The sequence below is a fragment of the Cetorhinus maximus genome, chromosome 14, assembly GCF_964194155.1.
Source record: "Cetorhinus maximus chromosome 14, sCetMax3.hap1.1, whole genome shotgun sequence".
Taxonomy (NCBI): domain Eukaryota; kingdom Metazoa; phylum Chordata; class Chondrichthyes; order Lamniformes; family Cetorhinidae; genus Cetorhinus; species Cetorhinus maximus.
In genome coordinates this window covers 96,889,726-96,914,935 of record NC_135892.1, presented here as the reverse complement: position 1 = coordinate 96,914,935, position 25,210 = coordinate 96,889,726, and the positions used below count along the sequence as shown (strand labels likewise).

The 25,210-nt window shown below is 43.4% G+C and overlaps 1 protein-coding gene across 1 annotated transcript in view; it reads left to right on the top strand.

Moving 5' to 3' along the window:
- Nucleotides 1-25,210, top strand: part of ryr2a (ryanodine receptor 2a (cardiac)) — a 794,383-nt gene that overhangs the window by 209,445 nt on the left and 559,728 nt on the right. The window contains exon 2 of the mRNA XM_078557297.1: nt 14,216-14,335. Coding sequence (XP_078413423.1) covers nt 14,216-14,335 — 120 coding nt within the window. The remainder of the gene's footprint in view (nt 1-14,215; nt 14,336-25,210) is intronic.

Sequence of the window (25,210 nt, the reverse complement as noted above, 5' to 3'; positions counted from 1 at the left end):
CAAACTCCCAAATGCCTAGTTTTTGGACTTACATACACGATGATACTTCTTCAGCTGTTGATCTTCTAAGCCACTTGCTCACTTCTACCTTTGATGCCCTTGTCCCCAGCACAGCTTTAACTCTCCAAGTCTGAATCATTCCCCCGGTATGGACCCTGTCTTATTGCCTGGACAGCATTATTAGCATGTGCCCAACTTCATTTTATTCAAACTTCTATAGGTTAATATGCCTTTAAGGGATAGCAGTATGCCATCACCAGAAGGGAAGTGTGTCATGTGATCCAGTCTCGGTATCACTTTGGCCGGTGAGCAGAGCACATATCACACAGCTCTGCTGTTGATGTCTTCAAGCTTTCTACCTTTGTATATATGTTCTTTTGTGCCTAGTCACAATAAATGAACCCACAACGTGTTTACACAGTTCTTAATGAGTGATTGATGCTTTTATATCATCTTAAAAACATAACACACATTGGCTCAATTATCTTCATTGAAGTCAACCTGAGTTAAATGCAAATGCAAAATTGGCTGTAGATTTGTTATCACTCATTTTACACTATCACATAAAGGCTAAATTACGCCCAGTTATTTCAGATCTCCTGACTGGCCTCCCAATCCATTCTTCATAAACTCAGTTCGTGCAAAACTCTGTTTCTCATATCCAGTCATTCACCAAGTCTTATTTGCACATCACCAATGCCCTTCTGGAGCTCTGTTGGATCCCAGTCCCCCACATCTCTAACATAAAATTCTCATCCTTGCGTTTAAATTCATTCATGGCTTCGCACTCCCCTTATCTATTGCAGCTTTGCTGTCTCTGTGACCTCCTCCATCCATCTCCTTCCCTCTGGCTCATGTCCCTTACATTGAATAGGCTGTTGTGACCTATTCCAATATTTCCTCTTTTGGCTTATCATCCACGTATCTAATCATTCCTCTGTAAAAGTGCCTCAAGACATTTATCTACATGAAATATGGCATAGAAAGCCAGTGGTGGTGGTTGTTAAATAGCATCTAATTTTCAGAAATATCTGGAAGTGTTTGACATAGCGAATTACCTTGTAGCTCAGTATCATTATGTAGGTAAACATGACAGCCATCTTGCGCACAGCAAGATCCCATGAATCGCAGTGAGATGAATGACTAGTTTCTCAGCTTTTGGTTCAGATGTCTGAGGGAGAAATGTTACTCAGGAATTCTAATGTAAACTCAATAACTCGATTTTTAGTTTGCTCCTTGGCTCTATCCCTTTTCTGTCAATGACAGCAACGTTCCTTGGGAAACTGATCCCAGGATTTTGATTATGCTGTTCTGAGCCAACAAGAGGATCCTGGGCTGACTGTGCCTCTGATTTCTCCTTCTTGTGGAAAAGCACTTGGTCCTTGCTCAGCACCTCTGTTCATATGGCCTTGCTCAGACTGGTCATCATCCTGATGAGTTGCCAGCGTTGTTACACTTCCCATTAAACTCCTCCACCTACGATGATTTTAATGTTCCAAAAAAGTTGAAAAACGGCACTGGACACATAGCGGCTTTGTGAGATTCAGTAAATCACAGGTATTACCATTCAATCAATTTCTGTGACTATTTGTCACTAGTGCCGCTGATCCTTTGGAACTTTCAAAATTACTGTCAGGCCCGTTATATTGACATCATTGAATGCTGCAGAGAAATCTCTCCAAATTATTTGACATATTGTGAAGGCAGTGATCAACCGACACCCTGTAAAGCATTTAATAGCCTTCTGGGACTATCTTAGAATTGACTTGACTATATTCAATAACCTTCCAAAATACATATATATATTGGCCAACTGGAACTCTATATTGTCAAACATTCTGATTTTATGTAATGTTTAGAGGCATTTATCTGAAATAGTTAGGACGCAACTTATCAAGTGAAGGAACATCGTCTGCACGAAATGATTTTGTTATGAAGTGAGCTACCTTGAACCAGAATGACTGGAAAATAATAACCCATTGTCGTGCACAGGACTGGAGGAACTAAGTCTAAGTAAGACTGGCAATGCCAGTATGGTAGGACAGAACCAAATAGTAAAAGGCAGTTACTGCAGAATTGTGAATAAGACGCCAATGCCAGGATATTCTTTGAAAGACCTGCCTTAATTGGTGAATAGTAATAAATTATATACCTATGTATAAGATTGATTATTTCCACACTCCTCCTGCATTCAGGGATAAGTTGAGGTGAATTGTGAACAATTAACAACTTTTATTTAATTCCTTCCCGTTTCTTTTGCTTTTTTAATACTGCACTGATGCATCCTAATCCAACCTGCCCTAAAACCTGCATTTCCTGATGTCAAAATTCTACCCTCTTATGAGGAATCCCCAGTGAGGCTAATCCAACTCAGTTACGTTTGTGCCAAAGATCACCCCAGGTCTCATTACAGATGCTTCCCAGAAATCAGAGAATCATCCAGCTGAATGTACTATGTCTGTAATCTCTGCAGTGTGTACTTAGAAGAATGCTTCTGTAATTTTTTTAAAAGGCTGCAATAAAAATCATAGATTATTGCCTTTATATATTGTAATTTTATGACAAAATGTGGTCCATCAGCTTATTCAGTGTGTGGAAAGTTATTTTATTGATAGAATACTTTGCAATAAAGAATGCAAAAATGATTTTTAATGGGCAAGGAGGAAGTAGTGATAGTGTACTTTTATTTCTTGCTCATTTTCTCCCTTCCCTTCTCTCCTTGACTACTTGCTGTGTGCCAGTCACATTGGTTGTCGGATCTTGTCACCCTCTAGTACTTCACTCATGTGTCCTTTACTCATGTGTGGGTTTTAATCATGGGTATCAACAGGTTATGTTACCATGTGGCCATCACAGATTCTGTTCCCACCTGCCATCCAGATAAACAGACCAGCAGAAGTAGATGGCTAAGGATCTGGATTGGAAATTGTGGCTGATTTTCACCTTTATGTAGGAGATTCAGAGACCAGACAATGAACTTCAGACACGGAGGCACTTGCTGCAGTGATATCAGGACAATTTATTAAGCAATAAATCAAGGCAATCAATATCCTAGTTCAGATGCTTTTTGCTTCCCATTGACTCAATACCTCTTCTCTCCCTATGGGCAGAATTTGGCAGAATGCCAGTCACGCTCGAGCGTGAAATAGCTCACAATGACATCGGGCAAATGTCATTGCACACTTGTGCGATATTTCGGTTGGCAGGCGTGCGCTAAACTTGGAAGTGCACCTGCCGGTAATTAAGAGGGCTATTAAGCAATTAACTGGGATTTCACACTGCCCGTCCAACCCTGTGGTTGGCGGGCGGCCGAATCGGCCAGGCGGCCTTTGCGTTTTTCAGGAAACCTCATCCAACGGCAGGATGAGGTTTCCGTCATTTAAAAAAAAAAGAATGTTTGGACAGAATTTTCATGTTGTATATGTTCAGGTGGTGACTGTTTCCAATGCGTGAGCATTTTTTCCCGGTTTTTAAAATCTTTATTTTTTTGTATTTAACGTTTTTGAGTGTTTAATATTTCCTCTGTGGTGATGAGAAGAATATATAGCATACATGTTTTAACATGTGATGTAAGTGCAGGCGGAATTTTCCTTGGTCCGCATCAGGCATTACAAATCACTTGTGTGTTGCGAAAATTGGGTGGGTCAGGAGTTCGTGACTGTAAAGGAAATTGGTTAATTTTCCTTCCATTAATTTAAATGAGAAGAACATTGTTTAGTTCCTTTATAGACGTACACTCGGACGTGTCCCACCTCCCCAATGCTCGCCACGCCAAGGAGCAGACCACGGAAAATCTCCCCACGTTGTCTAAACACAGACTTAAGGCACAAGTCAAAGAAATTGGCTTCTCTCTCTCAGACATACAGTGGAATTTTCCAGCCCCATCATGGCAGGGACAGGGCTGGAAAATGCAGCGGGCCAGAAGTCCATCGACTTTCGTGGGACTGGAAATCCCACTGGCAGGAGGGGCCAGAAAATTTCGGCCACAGAGCAAATTGTAAGGCTAGCATGCAGCAGAGGAAAGTTACCTGTATTTTAAAATCCTAGATCAACCTAGCTTTGAATGGCTCAGCTGGTGAGGTGAGCCTGTGTTTATAGAGTTCCTTTATCATTTTCTTAACCAAAGATTGCAAGGAAATTGAGCTCACTGCAAAACCGCACATTCTTTGATGTGATTTATATAAATGAAGTCATTTGTTGGTCTGAAGTTGCACCTGTCTTGATGGACGGCTGTTCATGCTTCCTTCCATAAAAAGAGTAGAACTCACAGGTTGGCACGTGCAGTATTTCAGTGGCCAGAATACAGATCATGAGCTCTCTGTTATGATTCCCAGGTTGAGCTCTAGTTTAACTGCATATTGAGCAATAAAAGGCATATTCTGGATCATAGGGTGTGAGAGTGATTGGTGATGTTGAACATGAGAGAATTATGACACTTGCATATTGCCTTATTACATGTCTGAGAAACATCTGAAATCTGCTATTCAACAGTGCATTATTTTGAAACTCAGTGAATGCCATTAAGAATCAGGTACGTGAGTTCACAATACAGTGTAAACTGTATTGTAAGGCACATTATTTATAAGTATTGCAAGGTGTGATGCAATTGCAGCAAAAAGTTGTGACCACATCACTGAATTTTTGTCTGCCACCATTTTAATAATCTAGGCTGACACTTCGATGCAGTACTGAGGGAATGCTGCACTGTCAGAGGTGCCATCTTTGAGATGAGACATTAAACCAAAGCCTTGTCTGCCCTGTCAGGTGGAAGTGAAGGATCCAACAACAATATTTCTAAAAAGAGCAGGGGATTTACCCTGGGTGTCCTGGCCAATAAATCAACATTCCAAAAATAATTTATCTAGTGATTATCACATTGCTGTTCATGGGAACTTGCTGTGTACAAACTGACTGCCATGTTTCCTACATTAAGGAAACAGGGGAGATGGGGGCATAGTGGTAATGTCACTGGACTAGTAATCCAGAGGCCCAGGCTAATGTTTGGGTAACAAAAAATGCTGGAAAAACTCAGCAGGTCTGACAGCATCTGTAGAGAGAACGACAGAGTTAACGTTTCGAGTCTGTATGACCGTTATTCGGAGCTAATGTTCTGGGTATGTGGGTTCAAATCGCACTATGGCAGCTGGTGGAATTTAAATCCAATTGATAAACTGTAATAACTCAGCTATAGTGGCCATGAAACCCTATCATCAGCAGTCATAAAAACCCATCTGGTTCACTCATGTCCTTTAGGGAAGGAAATCTGCCCTCCTTACCCGGTCTGGCCTACATGCGACTCCAGACCCACAATGTTGTGGTTGACTTTTAACTTCCCTCTAAAATGGCCTAACAAGCCACTCGGTTCAAGGGCATTTAGGGATGGCCGCCAGCGACGGCCCACCTCCCATGAAAGAACAAAGAGACAGTGATGGCACTTTAACAGTGGCTGTAAGGCCCTTTGGGTCCCATGGTTGTGAAATTCTCTATATTAATGCAAGTCTTTCTTTCTTTTGTTCATTTTTTAAAAATTTAAAAATAACTTGAACAATCTTTTTTCATTACGTAGAAACTTGCCTTCTGTGGTAGGTATTGGGTCTCTTGCAGCAAGAACTTACTGTTGTGGGGATGGGATAGGCACCCTTGGTACTGGTGGCTACAGAACTGATCTTGATTTAAAAACTTTGGGAGTAATTTCCAGCTTCCGCCCCTGGGCAAGGATCTGGTGCAGTGGAAAGCCTGCCCGATTTCAGCTCTGTAGATTTTGCTGGAAGAGTATAGGGCAGGTTCTACAACCAGGCTGATGATCTGGTCTGCCCGATTACCGCCCAGTTGGTGCTGTTGAAAATTACTCCTGTGAATGATTTACTTGATTGTGTTAACATCGGGGTAAATTGAGTGATCCTATGTCCCCAGTGCGGAATTGAGGGAGCATTGATCATAAAATTGCCACTAGATTCTTGTAGACAAGGCTGTAATTTTGCTTCTTTCTTGTGCAGCTCTCTACAGTGAGTTTGGGCTCCCTGAATTTACCCTCTCATGTAATGCATTGTGTGAGCATTTCTGTTTCTGAGCAGTTGTCTGATTCTGTGAAAACATGTGTTTTAATTATGATATAATATGTTTATGAGCCTGATGCATAGGCAGATTAATATATAATTATCCCCATTTCTGTAAAACCGGTCTATTCATAATATTAATTCATGATATAGAAGTGATGAAAACAGTTATTAAAAACATTTAAGTATGTGTCTCTTACTTGTGACAAAAGAAAATGTTGGAAACTGTTTAGTCGGAGAAGTTGTGAGGAATTACCTCTGGGAAATCTGTCAGATGTGATGGTGTTCCATGTGCATCAAGAAATCCATCACCATCAGAAATCTGTCTGAAATGTCATTTGTGACAAAAAGATGAGTCAAAAAGCTTTTGAAAATAATGTCCAAACCCACTACACACAGCATTTAGAGATGATAGTGAAAGGCTTTGCAATAAAGATAGCAGCACATACAAGGAAAAATCTGAGGAGCCACATTAGATTTGACACTACCTTTTCAAAGCTGGCACTACATTTTGATGCAGCAAAATGAGAACAATGGCTTGCCAGAAGTGCGTTCATGCAGATCACCAGGCGTGGGAAGGAGTCATTGGAAAAAAACAGCGTTGGCAGTTGTTACAGCAGTGGTCTCCTCCCCTCCTGTTCAAGATTTTAAAACATTTATTAATTCATGGGATGTGGGCATCACTGGCTATTGTCCATCCCCAATTGCCCTTGTTCAGAGGGCATTTTAAGAGTCAACCACATTGCTGTGGGTCTAGAGTCACATACAGGCCAGACTAGGTAAGGACAGCAGATTTCCTTCCCTACGGGACAATATTGAACCAGATGAGCTTTATGACATTTTATGACAATGGTTTCATGGTCATCAGACTTTTAATTCCAGATTTTAATTAGATTCAAATTCCACCATCGGCCATGAGCATTACCCCTGGGTTTCCAGATTACCAGTCTAGTGACAATACCACTATGCCACCGCCTCCCCTTAATATTTACTGCATATGAGCTCTTAATCACCAGCACTGTTTGCCGGCTCCTTAATCGCAACAAGACACCTTGGATGCACCCCCTTCTATGCATTGGCATGTAATCAACTATGTCAGAGATAGGCAGGATTAGCTTGTAACAAAAAGCGGCACTGACTGCTGGACTGGCTATCACTTTATCATTTCAAAGCTAAACATCAAGATCTTCCCCCATAGTTGCTCCCAGGGGATGTAGATCCAGAAGTGTCTCAATGTCTTGAGGCTCAAACAGGTAGTCATGAAGAGATCTCTTAGACAAACTCGAAATTTGTGTACAGCGAAAATGTACACACTGCATTGAGGATGACTGTGTGACTATTAGGGATATAGTGCACTCTATTGCGCTAGACGCCCTTGGCCATACCGCTTGTAAGTACCAAGATTAGCTCATTGAAAACAATGAGGTTATCCAGAAAGCGCTGGAGGAGAAACATCGCATCTACAGGGTTTACCTCAATGACAGGTCATCGCTATCCAAGCACAATGCCTACCAGAGCATCCACAGGACTATCCCGTGCAAGCTCAGGGGGATGCAAGACTCTTGATTGAATCAGAAGGCGGATGAATTTCAGTCACATTGTTACGATCACATGATGAGGCGTGAAATAAGTCCCCTTTTCCCCTCCTCCCCACTTGACCGTAATAAGGTTTTTATAGTGAATTTAGAGGAGATGCTTTGCCAATTCTTTTAGAGTCCCACTATTTACGTTTTGAGGTTGTAAAGAATTATTCAGACAGGTTTCCTTTGGTTAAACAAAGAACAAGGTAAGTTTATTGAGACTTTTCCCTGAGCTAAAACACTTAGGTAAAGTGCAACCACTTTTCATACCTCACACACATTTATCTGGGCTCACACATGCTCCAGTACAGATGGCGGAGTAAGAGGAAAGGCTTATAGGATTTTTTATAGTTTATGAAAGATAGAACAAAGGAGTATATGGTTAGCTGTTTCTTAATGCAGTGGTTCAACGTTGCAGCCATTTTGTTCAGCCATCTTTCTGGTTGCAGTTGTACGGAGCAAGTTTTCACATTTTGTTGAGAAGATCATGGTTCACAATCAGTTTTTCTTCTCAGGATTGTCACTTTGCAAACCAGGCATAGCACGTCTAGGATATATAGATCGGGGGAGAGAGAGAGAGGGCACACAGCTTCAATCAGCCTGTGTTCAGAATAGCATTGTCTTTTTTCTCCCCTCTCCTGCTTGGTAAGAGACCCTTGAAGTACCTTGCTGGTTCTATATTCCAGAGAAATTCTATTAGTTCATGTCTGCTGCAGTTATTGTTTCAGAACAGGTAATTGCATTTTGATGTTTCATCTCAGAAACAATTGAAAAGCCTCAGGGTCCTGTGAATCGACAGACAATGTGGTCTTTTATGCTCCCCAGGGGATTGATTCTCTGGCTTCATCCCACTTGGTGGAATGTGAGATTGTGTGTACTGCAGCAGTCTGGGCAGTTTTCCCACCATCTGTATAGGGACCCAATGCTTTAAACTCCAGCCAGAAAAAGAACAATTAGAAATAGTATCTTCAAAGGCAGATCCTCGTAACAATATGCAGACCACAAAGTCTGGAAGAGATCCTATGATGCTCTGAAATCTATATACGGTCCCCCATCTACTGGTTCATCACGAATCCTCAGTGCTGAAGGGTCAATAATTCTCACAGAAAAAGCCCAAATTCTAGAAAGATGGGCAGAGGACTTTAACCACATCCTCAATCAGTTTTCATCCATCAATGAAGAAGCAATCAACAGGCTGCCACAGGTTGCCATCAAAAATTTTATAGTTCAGTAGTCTATGAATATTGTATTTTTGCAGTAGAGTTCCTATGAATATCATTTTTAGTGAAGTTAAATGTGAATATTGAATTCACACAGTGCTGTAATTCTGAATATCAGATTTGTGCAGTGCTATAATCTGTAAATTATTGTAAATGCAGTAATCTATGAAATTACATGAGTTTAGCACTGTGATCTGTTTACATGTTATTAGTGCTGTAACTATTGAATGTGTCATTAGTACAGTGCAGTAATCTAGGAATATGTCATTAGTGCAGTGCTATGGTATATAAGCCTGTCATTTGTACAGTGCTGTATTATGAATATATAAAATGTCACAAATTTTTGTTTGTAATTCAATTGACTTTATTCTATACAAATTGTCCGTATTTATTGAAGTTTTCCACAAGCATACCCCAATCTGCCTCAACACTGCAATTCTGTAGCTGCACCAGCTTCAGCCTTCCTAGCTGCACCAGGTTCTTACAGTGACATGTTTCTGAATGTTTCATTTTTATAGTGTTATACCACATCCTGCAATATTGAATACCCTATGAATATTGTATTCTAACATCAGTGAGTATACTTGTGGTGCTGTATATGCTTGCAGTACAATAATTTGTGAATATCATATTCTTACACGACTATCAGAAATGTATGATATTCTACAGAACAGCAACAGAATTAATTCATTCCATTTTGGAAGGATGGAGGAACAGAGATGCTAGGTTGATTTATGGTAATACTGGTTAAAAATGTTTAAATATTGGAAAGAGACAACAGATGATTTATGAATGGCATGGCTGCACACCACTAGGCACTCTCTGGATTTGAGATGGGTCTGACAGAGGAGACCTAGGAAAGTTAGAAAATTCAAAAGGAGTCAAAAGTGGAGTGCACCATCCACTGCAAAAGACTCCCATAGCCTCTATCCTTGCAGCCACTTCTATTGATTTTTAAAATTGGTGTTATTTAGTGGTGCACTTCTGCATCGCTTTGCAGTCTGCATTTTAGAGTAATATTGGAACTGTCAGTCACGGAGAGAAGGTAAGCATCCCATTTATTGGGGCTGGATTTGAGGATCCAGAGCTGAAGGGGAGAATTTTCAAGTGTACAGCATGAAAAACTCTAGTTGGAAACCTTAGTATGTTACTGGCTGATCTCCTGTGACACTGCTCATTAATAGTTTGAAAGAAAGAAAGATTTGCATTTATATAGACTTTCATAACCACTGGATGCCCCAAAGAGCTTGACAGCCAATGAAGTGTTTTGGAGTACTGTCACTGCTGTACTGTAGGAAAAGTGCAGCCAAATTGCGCACATCAAAGCTCCCAAAAACAGCAATATGATAATGATCAGATAAGTTGTTTGTGTAAGGTTGACTGAAGGATAAATGTTGGCCATGTCACAGGTCACGCCCCTGCTCTTCTTCAAAATAGCGTTTGCACCCATCTGAGAGGGCACAAGGGGCCTCGGTTTAATGGTTCATCCGAAAGATGGAGCTATATTTGGTCTGGGTTTTTACGCCACCACCTCCCCCCAGGCCTTCGTTGTAGATGGTAGGTGCCCCACCCGCCCTTAGGCCAACTGAAACCCTTAAGTGTTTTACCAGTAACAGCAGATAGACACTTCGTCACATGAGGAGGCCATCCAGTAAAACTTGGCGGCCTCCTTGCAGATTCTTGGGGGTGGGGAGGAATGTGCCTCCTGCTCATGCACTCTGTTGACCACAGAGGGCCCTGCAGCAGCAAGTGATTGACACTCTTCCCCCACCACATGGCCTGCCTGATTATCCGGTTATCCACAACCCCACTTACCTGCATTCCATCATGGCTGGTTTGGGAACAGCTGCAGTCCCAGCAGTGGCCACCGTGCCCTGTGGCATTGCTGGGACTGAAGTGCTGTCAGCCAGAAGGCTGTCTTAGAAGGGTTTAAGCCCTGACTGCAGGCAATTAATTTGCTGGCCAAGGTAAAATACAGTGCAGTCATTTGTGACTGGCCCATTATTATGATACTGAACTGTCCTGTTCCTTTAAAACCAGTGCTCAGGTGCTCCCTGCGGGCAAGTTCCCTGTGGGCAAGTACGCCGAGTGGGCATACGCCGATGTCAATTGGAAGCCAATTACTATTGCTGTTGGAAGTTTATTTAAGTTTTCAATTGTTTGACTCCCCTGCTTCAAAATCCAAAAACCCAGCAGGAGATGCCAGGACTTATTTCTCCCATTTTATGCATATTTCTGTAGGTGATCTGGCTATGATTTATTCTTGTTTTATGCACAAGTGTGATGACTGAAATGGGATGGGTGTGTCCCAGATAATTTGTGTACACACATGGAGGACGGTAAACCTACCAAACCAATTACAGTAGCATCTACGCTGTGGACCTTTCTATGTGTTTCTTTGTCTGCGTGTGCATGTGCTAGATTTATTTCTATTTATTTGTCACTGTGTGAAAGTTAGCAGAAAACATTGCCATAATGAAAATATTCTGGATTACAAATGTACAATAGGGATTGCACAAAATTTGTCAATAATAATGATACACTGTTCCATTTTTATTTACAATCTGCTGGTACATTTTTACTCTTTTGTCATTTTCAACAGATTTTTATGAATCAGGTAGAAGTTATGGGGGGGAGGGTAAACACATCTCGGCCTGAATTTTCAGCTCAGTGGGAGGTCAGCAGGCCCAGGAGCGTTCGGGAAACGGACCGCTGACCGCGACCGACCCCCGACCCTGATTTCATGCCACCTCGTCAATTAACAGCCAGTCAGCGTGAAAAGCGCGCTGAAAAGCTCAGCGCCGCCGGGGTGGGGGCGGGAAGAGAGCAGGCGATGACGTCACCTCAGGTGCGGGTGAGCACTGAGAGAAAACTGCCTCAGGGAGCTGCAGACCCGAAAACCATGAAGTGAAGTTTTGACGATCAGGAAGAAAATGTCCAAGCATCACGATCAGGCACCTAAACATATAGACGATAAAAATGCTGTACCATAGATTTTTATTTTTATATTTTATTTTATAGCGGAAACCTCATCCTGCCCTTGGATGAGGTTTTTGCAAAATGTCGACTGCCTGCCTGCCTGTTTTGCCCATGTGACGAGCGCGAAGTTGCACGGGCAGCGTGAAATCTTGGTCAATTGTCTTTTTAAATGGTCTCAAGTGGCCTTTTAATTGATGGTGGGCGCGGTTCCGACACCCGCCAAGCGAAATATTGCATGAGTGTGTAATGAGGCCATCTTGCGCGATTTCGCGCCGAGCAGGTTGAGAGCATGTCCGACCAGGGCCGCATTGAATTTACAGATTCAAACATAGCCCATCTAAAATTCTTGTCCTCATCTAAAAATCACTCTTTTCCACTGCCCTTTACTCAAACTTCCATCCTGTTCCATCTTTCTGTCCTGTGACCTCCCATGCATCCCACCCCTTTTGGGGGATACCCAAGGGTCTATTTCTATCCCCCCCACCTCCTCCCCACTTCTCTCCCTCATTCACCTATGATTTCTCAGTAGCATAATTCATAGACACAGACTTGGGCCAATTTTTACCTCACTCACTCACCGGGAAATGCGGGATCAGGTTTAACACCAATTTTTACACCCTATCTGATTTTATTCTCTGTTGAGGTCAGTGCAGAGTAATATTGTGCTGGGTGTGAAACTGGTCTTCCACCCGATCTCATGGTTTCCATCTCAGCAAGTTAGGATAAAATTACTCCTAGATTCAGCTTCCATGAATGCTGATCGTATCCAGCTCTCAGTCGTGACAATTTCGTTCACCCCCTCCAACACAACCCCTGTGCTGTCAGATTGTCTGCTTGATTTCATATCATGCATGAGCCAAAATTTACTCGCCCTCTGAATATTGGGAGGACTGGAGCCATCATTTTTGGCCTCCCTGAAAAATGTTGCTCCTTTGATACTGTTCTATTCCACCTGCTCGTATTTCAAAGTAATCTGTGTAAAACCTAGGCATCCTATTTAATTCAAATCTGACGTATCCATCATCAAGGCCACCTACTTCACTCACTGCACTATTGTCAACCTTTTTCTTTATCTCAGCACCACCACCCAACCTCCCCCTGAGCACTACCCCCCCTACCCCACCACCACAACCACATCCACTGCTGTTGAAACCCTTATCCAGGCTTTTGGCACCTCAATTTCTCCCATCTCCCCTTGTTCACATTCATCGTTAATTTGTTTGTGGATGATATTTTCGAACGCATCGTAGGTGAGGCTTCCCACCTGGCCCACTAGAACAAGCGCAGCTCTGTCAGCTCCTGAGATCCAGACTGCCATGCACCTGCTGCTGCCAAGGGAGCTGGCCAAACACGCTCTGTTGGAAGGGATAAAGGCGATGACCAAGTACACCAGCTCCAAGTAAAACTCCACAATATACGAAAAAGCACATCCCATTCTTTACCCTCCATGAGTTCTGCTTGCCCAGTGCTCCTATATCTGCTGACCTACGTTGTCTATCCACCTCTCAATGTGTGAAGTTGAACATCTCTTCCCAATCTTCAACACCCTCCTTGGTTTTGTTCCATCCGTCCCACTTCCCCCCATCTTTGCAACCTCCTCCAGCCTTACACCCGCTTCCCACACCTTTTGGACTTCAGATTCTGCCCTTCAGTGCATTCATTTGCCTTCTATTCTACCTTTGACAGTCTTAAGCTGCCCGACCTCTACTGTCTGGAGAAAGCACCTCCCCCTCTCTCTCTTGGCCTTTAAAATACCTTTTCAAAACCTGTCTTTTGAACCAAACTTTCAATTATCTTTCTTGTTAATTGCTCAGCACCAGCTACTTTTATTTCTTTTATTTTATCCTCTTGTTGCCTTGAGGCACTTTTTCTGTGTAAAAGACACTACATAAATGCAAGTTGTTTTTGATGGTAAATCTTCCAGCCATTTCAACCTTATTTTCTATAATTCTGTCTGGCTGTAAACACCTCTGTCTCAATACCTATTTTCCTGCCTTCTAAAGTCCTCAACACTACCTATTTGGGTATTCATTATTTAGTAAATATTACCTATTTGAGCACGCTTTTGGGCACCTCTTGTAATTCACCCGTGGCTGCTCAATTTCTGTTCTCTATTCCATGAACTGCTTCAGGATGTTTTCTATGTTAAAGGTACTACACATGTGCCAATTGTTTTGATTTGCTTTTGGCTTTGTTCTATAGCTTTGCATTTCATAATTTGTAGCTTATTAGAAATTATTTTGGGGAATAACAGATTGATGCCTTTAGATCATGCTGATGTTTATTTATTGTGCTACATTAAAGTGCCCCATTGTACTGTAAGCTGCTCATTAGACAGCGAACTCGAAATAATGTTTATATTTCATTTATCTCCTTGCAGAATGATGAAGTTGTGCTGCAGTGCAGTGCCACTTTCCACAAAGAGCACCTCAAACTCTGTCTCGCTGCAGAAGGATTTGGCAACCGACTCTGTTTTTTGGAGTCTACCTCAAACTCTAAGGTAAGCCTTTTCAGATCTTTATAGCGCACTCATCAGCCCCCTGTAGAGCTTGACATCAGTGTTTGTCACCACATCAGTATTTGATAGCTTTGAGAATTTTATGTTGCTGTATAATATGTTATAGATAATAATAACGCCAGAAACTAAATCATAGTTGGATGAAAATAATGAAGAGCTGCTATATTTTTGAAGAGAAGCTTGAAGCAATTAATTCACCCTTACACAATATGGCTGATGCATACGACTTTACTTGTTAAGATTTCATGATTTAAAAAAATTAATTAATACTACCACTGTGCTTGGATGTATTTTTGTTCTTGATGTGTGGAGCACTGGATCCTTTCTATAAGACTTTCTTTGTAAACTAAAGGAAAGTTATACTATAATAAGGAATACATATTCTTTATTACAGTTACTCCAAAAATCAATTATCCTTTAGCACCACATCCAAGCAGCCATTATTTATACATATGCCTTGACAGTGAGTGTCATCATGCTGTTTTTATCACAAGGGGCCATTACAGCCAAGTCTGATTCGAATTTTACCCAGCAAGTACTGATGTGCGGTCCCACCAGGTTTGTGCACTTGTCCTACTGAGGGATCACTGGGCAGCTGGATAATAGTGGACTGCTTCTTAGCTGTGGGGGAAAAGCCGAGACCCTGCCGTGCACACTTGATTCACCTGAGCTGGAAAAGGTTAGGGTTCCAGTAGTTTTGAAAGGGCAGATGAAGTCCCATGCCTGCAGAGCAGTGCTGTTTGGTGGGTAATCCCAGTAATGGTCAACTCTGTTCCAACTCTGTTGCATAATTGCATCAGGAAGATACAAACTAAGCTCTTGATTCACAGGGATCTTATAAAGCATTTTTGATTCATTCTCACAGCCTTAATAATGATCCTTTTATGGTCAAAGATTGTTTCTTTTTAAAAAGAATATTGCTATTCTCAAATCCAATCTCTGTTGCAGCAGAGTCTTGTGATGCCAATACAAGACGGAGTTCTTATAATTAGCATGGCTACAACATTCTGTTGTCTTGTACGGGACTGAGACCAAATAAATTGCATTAAGTTTAAGGAATGCCCAGCTGGCCAAGCAGTAATCACTGGTACAGTTTTATTTTTTCAAATGATGTGTAAATACTAAAACACCACAGATGAATTTTGCACTGCTGATTTGCTGAAGGCCAATTTAGCATTAAAGAGAAATTGACATGTTGTGGCCACTTCTCAAAAGGCCTTAATCGGATCATCTTAGCTTGCAGTTGGCAGTGTGTATTTATTATTTTTCCTAAATACTTCTCTGTGGATTTATATTATGCAACCACTCCTATGCCAAACTGCTTGAGAATGCATTAAGCTACTGATGCACTAAAATTGTTCTCCGTGTGCATTGTGGGTTGGAGGGCAGGTGTGGAGTGAAAGTATGGGGAGCATTGAGAACACTGATAGTAACACAGGAAGAACTGTTCAAATGTCAATTTGTTTTGGGTCTGTTTGTGGGATGAGAGCATTGTTGGCAAGCCCAGCATTTGTTGCCCATTCCTAAATGTCCTTGGGAAGGTGCCGGTGAGCCACCCTTTTGAACTGCTGCAATCCATGTAGTGTAGGTAAACCTAGAGTGCTGTTAGGAAGGGAGCCCCAGGATTTTGATCCAGCAACATTGAAGGTATGGTGATATATTTTCAAGTCAGGATGGTGCGTGATTTGGAGGGGAACTTGCAGGTGGTGGTGCTCCCATGCATCTGCTGCCCTTGTCCTTCTAGGTGGTAGAGGTCATGGATTTGGAAGGTGCAATTGTAGGAGCCTTGGGAGTTGCTGTACTGACTCTTGTTGATAGTGCACATTTCAGCCACTGTGGGCAGAATTTTGTTCAGGGGCTCGCCGCCATTTTACGTGGGCGGGCCAATTAAGGCCCGCCCAGCATGACTTCCACCAGGAAGCGCTATATGCTCCCTGTGTGGGCGGGAGGGGATTCCCTAAGCTGAGAGTGCGCTCTTTCGCACATGCGCGTGAAAGAGCGGACTCATCTCCCTGAGGCTAAGTGCTGCCTCAGGGAGATCAGTGCCAAATTCAAAAATGTTAAAAATAGAGAAATAACATTTCCCTGACATGTCCCCTCATGTGACACTGTCACATGAGTTGGGACATGTCTATCACTTTTAATTAAACTTTTATTAAAGTTTTAAAAACCAACATGAAACCTCATCCTACCCGTGGATGAGGTTTCATGCTTTTTTTGAAGCCCACCAGGGCTCCCGGCCTGCCCGCCAACCTTAAGGTGGGATGGGCAGGTCCTTTAACTAGTGTAATTACTCTTTAAATGATCCCAATTGGCTGTTGACAGGTCGGCGGGTGCATAGCTGATTCGGCTGAGCCCCTGCTGACCTGAAAATTGAAATGAGGTGGGGTGACGTTGGGAGTTCTGTCCGACATCATCCCACGTCATTTTACGCCTCGGCGTGCGGGTCCCGCCCCCGCACGCCAACCGGGAAATCCTGCCCTATGCGTCAGTGATGGAGGGTGTAAATGTTTAAGATGGTGGACAGGGTGCTAATCAAGCGGGCTGCTTTGTGCTGGATGGTGTCAAGCTACATGAGTGTTATTGGAGCTGCACTCATCCAGGCAAGTGGAGAGTATTCCATCACCTTCCTGACTTGTGCCTTGTAGATGATGGACAGGGAGTCAGGAGGTGAGTTACTTGCCACAGAATTCCCAGTCTCTGACCTGCTGTTGCATCCACGGTATTTATATGGTTAGTCCAGTTCAGTTTCTGGTCCATGGTAACTGCCATGATGTTGATAGTAGGGGATTCAGCGATGGTAATGCCATTGAATGTCAAGGGGGCGATGGTTATATTCTCTCTTGTTTGAGATGATCATTGCCTGGCACTTGTATGGTGTGAATATTACTTGCCACTTATCAGCCCAGGCCTGGATGTTGTTCAGGTCTTGGTGCATGCGATATAGATTGCTTCAGTATCTGGGGAGCTGTGAATGAAACTGAACAATAATCATCAGCGAACAGCCCCACATCTGACTGTATGATGGAGGAAAGGTCATTGATGAAGCAGCTGAAGATGTTTGGGCCTAGGACACTACCCTGAGGAACTTCTGTAGCGATAACCGAGATGATTGGCCTCTAACAACCACAATCATCCACCTTTGTGCTAGGTTTGACTCCAACCAGTGAAGAGTTTTCCCCCTGATTCCCACTGACTCCAATTTTGCTAGGGCTCCTTAATGCCACACTTGGTCAAATGCTGCCTTGATGTCAAGGGCAATCACTCTCATCTCACCTCTCGAGTTCAGCTCTTTTGCCCATGCTTGGACCAAGGCTGTAATGAGATCTAGAGCCGAATGCCCTGGCGGAATGGGTGATCTCATTGGAACCTGCAAAATACTTAAAGGGATAGCCAGGGTAGATGCAGGGTAAGGTGTTTCCCATGATTGGGGATTCTAGAACCAAGGGACACAAGTTCAAGATAAGGAGGAAGCCACTTAGGAGAAATGAGGAGAAATTGTTTTACTCAGAGGGTTGTGAATCTTTGGAATTCTCTACCCCCTGGGGCGGTTGGAACTCAGTCATTGAAAATGCTTAAAGCAGAGATTGACATATTTCTGAATATCAATGACATAAAGGGATATGGGGATAGTGTGGGAAAAAGGCATTGAAGCAAATGATCAACCATGATCATATTGTATGGTGGAGCAGGCTCGATAGGCTGAACGGCCTACTCCTGCTCCTATATTCCTATGTAACCACAACTGAGCACTGTATTGCTTTGTTCTAGTGCTGCCAACGATACCTTCCATCACTTTGCTGATGATTGAGGGTAGGCTAAAGGGGTGATAATTGGCCAGGTTGGATTTGTCCTCGGCCCAACCATCTTCTCTCGATCTCATTACAGCCTTGGTCCAAAAATGGACAAAAGAGCTGAACTCAATAGGTGAGGTGACAGGAGATATCTGGACAATTTTCCACATTGTTGGGTAGATGCCAGCATTTTATCTGCACTAGAGCAGCTTGGCTAGGCATGCAGCTAGTTCTGGAGCACAAATCTTCATTGCTACTGTCAGGATGTTGTCAGGTGCCATAGTCTTTGTTGTATCTGGTGCCTTCTATTTCTTAATTCCACGTAGAATGAATCAAATTGGTGGAAACTGGTATTTGTGATACTGGGGACCTTAAGTAGAAGCTGAGATGGACCATCCACTTAGCACTTCTGACTAAAGGTGGTTGCAAATACTTCAGCCTTGTCTTTTGCACTATCATGCTGGCTCCCCCATCATGTGGATGTTTGTGGTGTTTGCTTCTCCAATCTGTTGTTTTATTGTCTACCACCTCTTATGACTGGATTTGGCATGACATCAGAGCTTTAGTCTGATCCTTTGGGTTTTAGGATTATGTTGTCTATTGCATGATGCTGCCACTGTTTAGCATACATGAAGTCCTGTGTTGGAACTTCACCAGGTTGGCACCTAATTTTTAAGTGTGACTGGTGTTGCTCCTTCCACGCTGTCCTCCATTCCTCAATGAACAGGGTTGATAGCCCCCACTTCCACCCCCTCCAACCACCACACGACCCCTCCCCCCCCACTGCCCCTGCAGCTTAATGGCAGTGGTAGAGTAACTTTATTTTTTAGCTGCAGAGATTCCTGACATGGGAGAATCACAGCAGGAACAATTGCATTGCTATGTATCCAGCCCATTTAACATCAGGACAACATAGAACAGGATATAGTAGCACTTGTTTTAAGTTTATTACTTGGCGACATGATAAAAACAACTCTTCGAGTCTCCCTGTTACTGTTGGCACTATCACTGTCTGTTTACAGCTGGATCTTCTTCTGCCTGCAGTGCTGTAATATCAATAAATATCACCAGCTTCTCAAAATCAGGCAAAGACCCAAAATTACCATCAAACTACCGGCCAGTATCCCTGCTATCAGTATGCTTCAAGGTAGTAGAGCGCCTAATCTTACAGTGGATCATGCCAGAAGTGGAGAACATCCTGAGTGCAGACCAAGCAGCCTTTCGACAAGGAAGAAGCATAGTGATCAGGTCCTTGCATTAACCACTTTCATTGGAAATGGCTTTCAAAGGAACCTCAAAGCAGGGGCAATTTTCCTTGACCTCACTGCAGTGTATGATACAGCCTGGCACATTGGCCTATACATCAAAATATCAAGAGTTCTCCCTCCCTGGGTCACTGACACTATTGAACTGCTACTCCGGGACAGACGGTTCAGAGTGCGTATGGGTGACGAGAGTAGCACCCGGAGGAAACAGATAAATGGGGTCTCCAAATCTCTGTTAGCCCCCAACCTGTTCTACTTGTATACCAATGACCTATCTCCAACCCAGTTCTGCAAGTTTATCTATGCAGATTACATCTGCCGTGGCATAAAGGCTCAGACTTCCTTTGACCTGGAAGATGCAGTGAACAACGATAGTGCAAAGCTGGCTTACTACTGCAAGACATGGTGCCTAAAACTGAGCACCAGTAAAACAGTCTCTAGCACATTCCACCTTCACAATGCCAGTGCTAACATACATATATACGAACATACGATTTAGTAGCGGAAGTCGGCCAATTGGCCCTTCGAGCCCTCTCCACCATTCAATAAGATCATGGTTGATCTGATTGTATCCTCAACCCCACATTTCTGCCCACCACCTTTCACCCTCTTGTTAATCAAAAATCTATCTAGCTCTGCGTTAAAAATATTCAAAGTCTCTGCTTCCACCGCTTCTTGTGGAAGAGAGTTCCAAAGATTCACAACCCTCTGAGAGAAAAAATTTCTCCCCATCTGTCTCTTAAATGACTGACTCCTTATTCTCAAACAGTGACCCCTTAGCACTAGATTCTCCCACAAGAGGAAACAGCCTCTCCACATCCACCCCATCAAGACCCCTCAGAATCTTAAAGATTTCAATTAAGTCGCTTCTTACTCTTCTAAATTCCAGTGGATACAAGCCTAACCTGTCCAGCCTTTTCTCATGAGACAACCTGCCCATTCCTGGTATTAGTCTAGTAAACCTTCTCTGAACTACTTCTAACGCAGTTACATCTTTCTTTAAATAAGGAGACCAGTACTGTACACAATACTGCAGATGTGGTCTTACCAATGCCCTGTTCAACTGAAGCATAACCTCCCTACTTTTGTAATCAATTCCCCTCACAATAAATTATAACATTCTATTAGCTTTCCTAATTACTTGCTGTACCTGCATACTAACCTTTTGTGACTCATGCACTAGGACACCCAGATCCCTCTGAACCTCAGAGCTTTGCAACCTCTCATCATTTGGATAATAAGCTTCTTTTTTATTCTTCCTGCCAAAATGAACGATTTCACATTTGCCCACATTGTACTCCATTTGCCATATCTTTGCCCATTCACTTAACCTATCCAAGTCACTTCGTAGCCTCCTTACGTCCTCTTCACAATTTACTTTCCTACCTTTGTGTCTTCAGCACAAGTTCCCTAAGAGGGAACTGAACATCACCCTGGTTGGCCATTGACTGAAGCAGGATCCCCACCCTGTTTATCTAGGCGTCACCTTTGACAGAACCCTCATGTACAGACACCAGCTCATCAAGACTGCAGAAAAAATCTCAGTAAACTGGCCAGTACCTCATGGGGATCACAGGTAAAGGTCCAAAGGACCTCTGTTCTTGCCCTCACGTACTCAACTGCAGAATACTGCGCCCTGGTACCAATCTGCCCATACCAAACTTATTGATGTGCAACTCATCCTGAGCAAAATTCCATCCCTGCAACTCCTTCCTTTACATCAGGAGAGTAATCAAAACAGGCAAGCTACTGGAGAAGGTCTCCAGTATACTCCAAGCCTGCCCTTACTCAAGGACCTACTCAACCCACCTGCAATATGTCCTCCCTCACACCACCCCATAGGGTTAAACCCACCACACCGAGGAGGAACAGCGGAGCACCTGTGGTAGGAGGATTGGCAGGAGAAAACATCCACCAGAAACCACTCTCACCGTAGAGCCAACTGCTCCCACCCAGCTTTGATCTCCCAGCGGGCCCTTTTAAACTGTTTCCGGACTAGCCAAGGCCTCTGTGCAGCCACCCAACATCAGCGGGGTCATCAAGACCATCCAGGCTGCAGTTGTGGTGCAGTCCAAACAGTGACTCACATTGTCGAGGTGTGTCTGCTGACTAAACTTGAAAGCGGGCTTAAAGAACTCCAGCTAGCTACAGACAAGGCTATTGCTTGGCGCTGTGACTATGCACACGCTAAATAATAAATAATGCAGTATTAAATAATTTCGACCATAGCAGTGTGCTTTATAAGGGATTCTTGTGAGCATTGCTTAAATGCCAGTTTTGCATTTGTCTGAGAAGAAGTGGCACCCGCTGAAATGACTGTTTTGATCTATAGAGTTAAAAGAGAATATATACAAGCGCTAAAATTAGACAAATGCTTATGGCTACCGGGCCTTGAAATGAGGTTTAAGACGCCAGATCCAAATGCTCTCAACATTGATGCCTCACCAGAGCACATTTTGCTCAGACTGGTGCTTTGTTTTACGCTGAATTGCAATAAGTGTCAGCTTTTGCACATTATAAAAGCTGTTTTCTGCAAATGGGTTTGGGCTGTCAACCAGTATTAATTTTGCAGCAGAATGTCACTGTAACACTGCCTGATGATGATGCAGGTTCAACACTTTGTCGTAGCTTATGCTTTTGACTTAAACATTTACTTTAGGGGAACCCATATACTGCCGTGAAAAGGTATTTCTCCACAGCAATGCATCTATTTTCACAGCAGCTCATTCTTCTGACAACTGGATGTCTTGGGAGTGCTTACTCCACAAAATAATCATAGATCAATCTTGAAAACTGAACCGTGAGTTGTAACTTAAGAGCAGAACATTGTTGCCCTAGGAAATGGTTAGGCATAAAGACCTTTGCCATAGGCTGTTTACTTTCAGACTGGCGCACAGACAGGATCACAATACCAATGGTTTTGAGGTGAAAATGTCAAACTTTAACGCAGTCACAAAAAACCTCAGTATAATGAGACAAACTGGCTGCGTGAATGAGGGAACCCTGGACTCTCAGCCACCAGAAGGCGATAACTAATAGTGATGTGACCTCGCTCTTGCTCTCTCTCTCTGTCTTCTGTGCAGCATACACTCACCTTGTGCTAACTAATAATGTCCCACAAAAAAACGACCGAGATGAATACACATAAACAGCATCCTTGCATCAAAATGCACTCACAAGGAACCATATGTGGCCAAAGAATGCAACATCATAAATGAAAGAAACAAAAATGTCTTTGCAAAAGCCAGCCTAAACACATGCATAGGAATAGCAACAAATGGTGTGCATACTGGGCCTCGAACATATTGCACAGGCGTGAACTGCCCTGTAGCCACTGGTTTTTATTTAGCATCCGAATACCAACATCAATCCAGAAGTATGAAATCTGCTAGATTGTTTGGGGAACGTATCTGTTGAGTGGATCAATTTAAAACAGGCATTGATGGGACAGGGCTAGTGGTACACGTAGACGGCTGGCTAGGTATGCTAAAAGCCAGTGCTACATAAAGGATCAGGAGCCTGAACTGGGGGCTGCAAGACTGGAGTAGGTGATGAAGGCAGTGGCCCTGGATCAGATATCAGTGACTCCATGTCAGGAGGCAGCTCAGGGATTTGGCCTGAATGCAGTGACTGAGACAGGACCATGGGATCCATCATAGGAGTTTGCATGGTTGATCCAATAGCTGACACTTCTGACGTCACTGGAGCATAGATAGCTCAGCTGGCATTGTCAGGGTTTGCAGGAACAGGAAGGATGGACGGTTAGGATGTGTCCACCATGGGTGGTAGGGCCATGGTTGTGAGTGGAGCAGATCGCAGAGCGCATGCAGAAGGAAGAGATCTTATAGCATTCAGATCTCTTGACTCAATAAGTTGTGCTATGGATTTGGGAACCAATGAATTTGCAAATATTTCAACAGCCGTCTTCGATAGAGGTAACCAGGTAGCATTGGTGGGCCTGTGACTTGTTGCAATCGGCATGAAGATAGACCTGATCACCAAAATCAACTGAGGTGACTGTTGGCTGTACTTCTAGGGGGGCCTTGGACTTCTGACTTTGAGGGTGATTGACTTGACAGAGCTGATGCTGAGTCACAACAGCCCTGTTGTTGGACAGGGGAATCTGCACATTCGTGAATTGGTGTGTGTCCATATTCTCTAATTGAGAATGAAAACATGAGTTGAGCTATGCAGTCATGATGGACAGGACGAAAAGTGTGATTAGGGTCTCCATGTGGTTTGTGGCATGGGTGCTCATCCTCCAATTCCTGTATTACCTTCTCTGCTATCAGATTTTTGTACGGGCTCTTCAATCTCCTGAGCTCAATGGCAATGTGGTGTTGCTGAAGCAGTTTGTCCCCTAACAGGATAGAAAATCCAGGGGCAGGATCAGTCCATTTGTCAGCTAGAGCACTATCCAGTGAATCAAGCCCAATGCACAACTGGAAGGGAGCATCCTTCAGTGTGTTGTGTTGTTCATTCAAGCGGCCGTGTAAGAGTGACACACTCTCGTAAAACAAAAATGAGTTGCCGCTCATGCTTGATAACTTCAGCAGCAAATGAGATGCCAGCCACTTCTGGAGGGTCCCTCAAAGACTGGGGGATGATAGTGTGCAGGGTGGTTTGGAGGGCAGAGGAAGTAAGGCAGCTAACTGTAGCCCATTGAATGGAGGCATCAGGTCAAGTGCATAGAAATATCGGTGGGTGGCCAATTTGAGCTGACATAACTGATGACTAAGATGTAGGCGGAGAGTGGTGATAAGGCCTTCCAGATCATCCCGCGCAATGATAATGTGCTCCCGGAGGGGGCAAGGGGCTCATCTCAACACACGACGAGAAAACTATCTCGTGTAATGGTAGCAACATGGAGGTGGCGTTTGACATCATGAATGTTGGTAAGCTTCTTTGGAAGAGGGTTGACCTTGCATCAGGTGGGCATGCTTGTAACAGAGGAGGGGACATTCAGAGCGGATAGCTAGCCATGCTGGCCTGCTGATGGAAGGGAGTCTTATAGAGCCTAACACAATACCTTCAACAGATATCTAGTGAACGGTAGAATCTGAGGTCTGGTGTATAAAGGCATAGACTTGACGCGTGGGCTACACAGGCAGGTGCCTTGCGGCTTTCAAAATCTGAAGGGATTTTCACCGATCCAGCTAGGTGTCTGACAGAGGCATGGTAGCAAATGATTGTGGAAAGGAATGTAGTGACGTGGGGCTGACAGAGAATCCTCCCCTTCACAGTTTCTCAGAGGTCTGCATACTAGAGTTGCTGTCTGTGAGGACACTTGGATGATGCTTGGACTGCATAATATATGGGTGAAGCGCTTGATAGAAGCTGCGATGGGTAGAACTTCAATTTTGCAAGGCAGCCAGGCAATTTATCAATCACACAGTTTGGCACTGAATAAACCGCCAAGTTTGAGTCTGTTACCATGGGTCGCATGCAGGGTGGATGCGATGCCATCCTTCTTAACAGTACCATCTGTGACAGTCCAGAGTTGATTGTATCGAGGGGGAAAGGTAACGGTTTTAATGGGTGAAAGAGCAGATTGTGCCAAATAAAAGCTTGTGCAGAGATCATCTGTCCACTCAGTCCTTTCATTGGAGCGACGACCGGCGTTAACAGCATCTAATGGGGTTGTGTAAGAGGCACACTGAGGAAAGACTCTTGAAAGCATCTTGTACACTCCGATGAAAGATCTCATGCCAGAAACTTTCTCTGGTGGAGAGCAGGTAGATAGGGTGGCCAAGTGCTGTGGGTTAACTTGCAAGGTAACCTGGGACTAAATCCATCCC